General features: G+C 44.0%; 1 protein-coding gene across 1 annotated transcript; it reads left to right on the top strand.

Moving 5' to 3' along the window:
* The first annotated feature begins 319 nt into the window (after positions 1-319).
* LOC135895804 (solute carrier family 22 member 7-like) lies at positions 320-625 on the top strand. Its single transcript, XM_065423980.2, has one exon. It carries the CDS (start codon positions 320-322, stop codon positions 623-625), a length of 306 nt encoding a protein of 101 aa, XP_065280052.2.
* Positions 626-3,774: the final 3,149 nt, after the last annotated feature.

A 3,774-nucleotide genomic window follows, 5' to 3' on the forward strand; every position in this document is an offset into this window, starting at 1 on the left:
GCACGCCGTAGTGGAGGACTCCGGAAATTTCAACCACCTGGGGTTCTTTAACGTGCACCTAAATCTAAGCACACGGGTGTTTTCGCATTTCGCCCCCATCGAAATGCTGCCGCCGTGGCCGGGATTCGATCCCGCGACCTCGTGCTCAGCAGCCCAACACCATAGCCACTGAGCAACCACGGCGGGTGCAAGTAGCCAGAATCCCTGATACATCATAGATCACTTGGTAAATGAGGCATTCAATAACATTTATTCATATCGTCGTCTTATGAGGACTCGTTTTCTTTTGCGTAGAATCGCCACCATTCGACTACACGTCATGCTGCCCGAAGAAGCCCTGCGAGCTTCCGGTGATTTTGGGCCATTCCAGTACCTGCTGATCATCTACCTGTGTGTGCTGGTGGCACCTGTTCGTGTGATGCCGCTGTTCGCGCACGTGTTCAGCCTTCTGGTGCCCCCGCACCACTGTAGACTGCCCGAACAACTCTACGGGCGGCTGCTTGGAAACGCGTCATACGCTCGAGACCTGATCTTGCGGGCGGCGCTACCTCGAGAGGACGATGGAAGCTTCAGCCGATGTCGCATGTACCATCCGAACGACACAATAGCACGGTATGAAAAATAATCTTGATTGTATTTGTTGAAAGAGTGACGCCATTGGCCACGTTTCAGTCAGCGTACGATGACGGACATCGCCTGCACGGACTTGTTTTTTTGTTAATGCAGGTTGCTGCGGCGCTCAGAAAACAATTACTGTAATGGGACAACAGGCGACGACGCTGATTCCCAGACGACGAACTGCATCTACGGGTGGGAGTACGACTACTCCTTAATTTACCCCACCGTCGTGTCAGAGGTTACTTCCCATTCTTTCCTTTCTGCACTTAGTTGGCCGCTTGAGCAGGGCGAAGCGAAAGTGATCATTGTTTACAAATATGTAGTTCATGATTAGGCGTCGAATAAAGTGTTAACCCGATTAACTACCGTTCTTCAATCCATTAATTGCTTGATTATTCAGTTGCGTTTATTTCCGTGACTTATCGAAGAAAGACAAAACCTACGACATCTTTAATTGAATTGACCATTTCAAAAAAATAAAGAAACCGTTCAGAAACAACCGAGGATGATGACCAGGTGGTGTTTGCAAAGCAACTTGTGTACTGGTTCTCAATAAGCAGCTCAATATAAAGGTACGTATACATACACAGTAATTAAGTTACACACAGAGAAGGTAAAATATTTTCTTTGATTTCTTTATGCACCCTGCACATAACATGGCAAGGGGGGGGGAACAAATGAAGATGGAAGTGTACAAAGATTAATCTTGACAACCGTCGCAAAGTGTTCGACGAATGTACACCTTGTTACTTACCCACCGAAAACAGCGCACAGTATTTTTGGCATGAGTTTATTTGTTCATTTACTCAAACAAATAAACCGGCTAAAACTTAATCGTAACTAAGGTGTTCTTTATATTTTGCGCGTTTCCATATAAGATGAGGCGCTTATTGAACTACTTTCGCTTGAATTTGGTATATTGGTGTTTCTTGTCGATAGTCAAACAGCGAAATCAATATGAAAAAGAACAGCGAGTTAGTCATCACACGGAAGTTACTCCTGACCTATGTGTTCGAACTCTACGAGCGAAGTAACTTTCTTGTTGAGCTTCTGGCCTCGTCGAAAGTGTTTACACTCTACGCAGATGCAATCAGTACAGACTCTTCAGTACATATTTAGGTGGCCCCTGCCATGTTACTCACCACTGCACGTACTGTTTCATGAAAATACACACATTTCCACCCTGGTTGCTTTTGCCAACTCAACTTTACAAGGACAAGCCTTCTCGATGAAACATCAGGAAATGAGTGAGTCACTTCACTTGTGGTCCTATAGCTTCCATCATCGACGTTACTACAAAAGAAACAGATTTATACTTCTATGTATAGCACATAAATGAGTTGCAATGTTTGTGGGTGCTTAGAGAGAAAGCCGAAGGTATGTGTTGAATTCAATCGAGTCAACACGGGCACAATAATACGGTGCGTTGTCGAAATTTCCTAAGTTTTCTTGAAAACAAGAACGTTTCTACTTGTGAAAAAACATCTGACGCGTACACCGTTGTGCCCGTTGGTGCGTCATGTCTCATGTAGCGTCGTCGAGCGGAAATACGGGCGGGAAGAAACGGAGTGGACAGTACAGATGCGCCTGTCCTGTACACTCCCTTTCTTCCCGCCCGTATTTCCGCTGGACGACGCTACATGAGACATCTGATGCTTCGTACGATGTACTTGGAGGACCCTAGGCAATCTGTATGTGCTGTTTGTATATGCGAACATGACCATATTTATCCTTTACCTTAAACGTATCCATAATGATAATATTTATTAGAAAACATTGTATAAACCTGTCTTTTGCATTTTTTTGCGAGTACATATAGATCTCGATTCACTATGTTGTAACAGCGCATAACTGCAACTTCTCATCAGCCTTCAATGTATATGTACAGAAGGGCGGAGGCTTCTAAGCCATTATTTGGAGATACATTTGTTCTCTGCGCGACTCAGCATAATATCTGCGAAATCGTTGTTTTAGTAAGCTGGCCATTCAATCTACAAACATTTTATAAATTTATGTTACGTAAGGCTCGCATAGTCCACTTTGATGGCCGTTAATTGTAATGGCGATCGGCGGGAGAGGAACCTAATACCAGATGCAACGGCCCGAGTCGGTGACTCCGTGTTGCGTGAGAGAAATATTGTGGATCGAAATCGTACTGTGCATGCAATTCTAAGCAATCGACGTCATGACAGTGCCTCAAAAGGCTCACATATCTATATATAGCTGAAGTGAGCTCAAATATTGGCGCATTTGCGTTGTGTAAACATGTGCCCAGATGCAGTAAATTTCTGTTACGTAAGGCTCGCATAGTCCACTTTGATGGCCGTTAATTGTAATGGCGATCGGCGGGAGAGGAACCTAATACCAGATGCAACGGCCCGAGTCGGTGACTCCGTGTTGCGTGAGAGAAATATTGTGGATCGAAATCGTACTGTGCATGCAATTCTAAGCAATCGACGTCATGACAGTGCCTCAAAAGGCTCACATATCTATATATAGCTGAAATGATCTTCCCAATTTACTTTTTACAATGTGATACAAGAGGTAACCGTGTATTGGAGGCAATCCAGCACTCGTGCTATTTAAAATATATATAAACTTGTCTTTCACTTTCCTTTGCATATGCTTGCATATGCGTTTTCGTAGGTTTGCAGCACAAAGCACCTTGTAGCAAAACAAAAATAAATAACAATAAGAAAAAAACATACATTGAGCTTTGTCAAATAAACAGCAATAAGGGGTCTCACATGACAGCCCGCAACCCGTACAACCCCTCATTTAAGTCACCGCTACGCGTGACATTTTCTCCGTATTGTATATACGAAGTATCATATACTGTCGATCTGATATGCGGGCTTTCAGCAAACAGGATGTCCCTTACGTTCGTGTCATCCGGACACTTTACCGAGTGTGTTGATTGTAACTTTTCGCTTCAAAGAAAAAAGGCAGGTATTGTTTCTTTCTGGGCTTTTCGAACTCTGTCGAAAATTTCAAGATTGATTGATTGGTTGATCGTTGCTGAGGACACACAAGTGACTCTCTGCAGCACGCAGCTTGTATCATGTGCAGTTGCTGTCAATGGCTTTACGTGACAAGAGCAAGTTTTTTTTTCCAACCGTGAACGTATTTCTGTGATGCAGGGTTGGTCGTGTTCCG

Source organism: Dermacentor albipictus, chromosome 4 (genome assembly GCF_038994185.2).
Source record: "Dermacentor albipictus isolate Rhodes 1998 colony chromosome 4, USDA_Dalb.pri_finalv2, whole genome shotgun sequence".
Lineage (NCBI taxonomy): Eukaryota > Metazoa > Arthropoda > Arachnida > Ixodida > Ixodidae > Dermacentor > Dermacentor albipictus.

Excerpts from the sequence above, each read along its gene's own strand:
- LOC135895804 (XM_065423980.2), top strand. The coding sequence starts at position 320 with ATGCTGCCCGAAGAAGCCCTGCGAGCTTCCGGTGATTTTGGGCCATTC.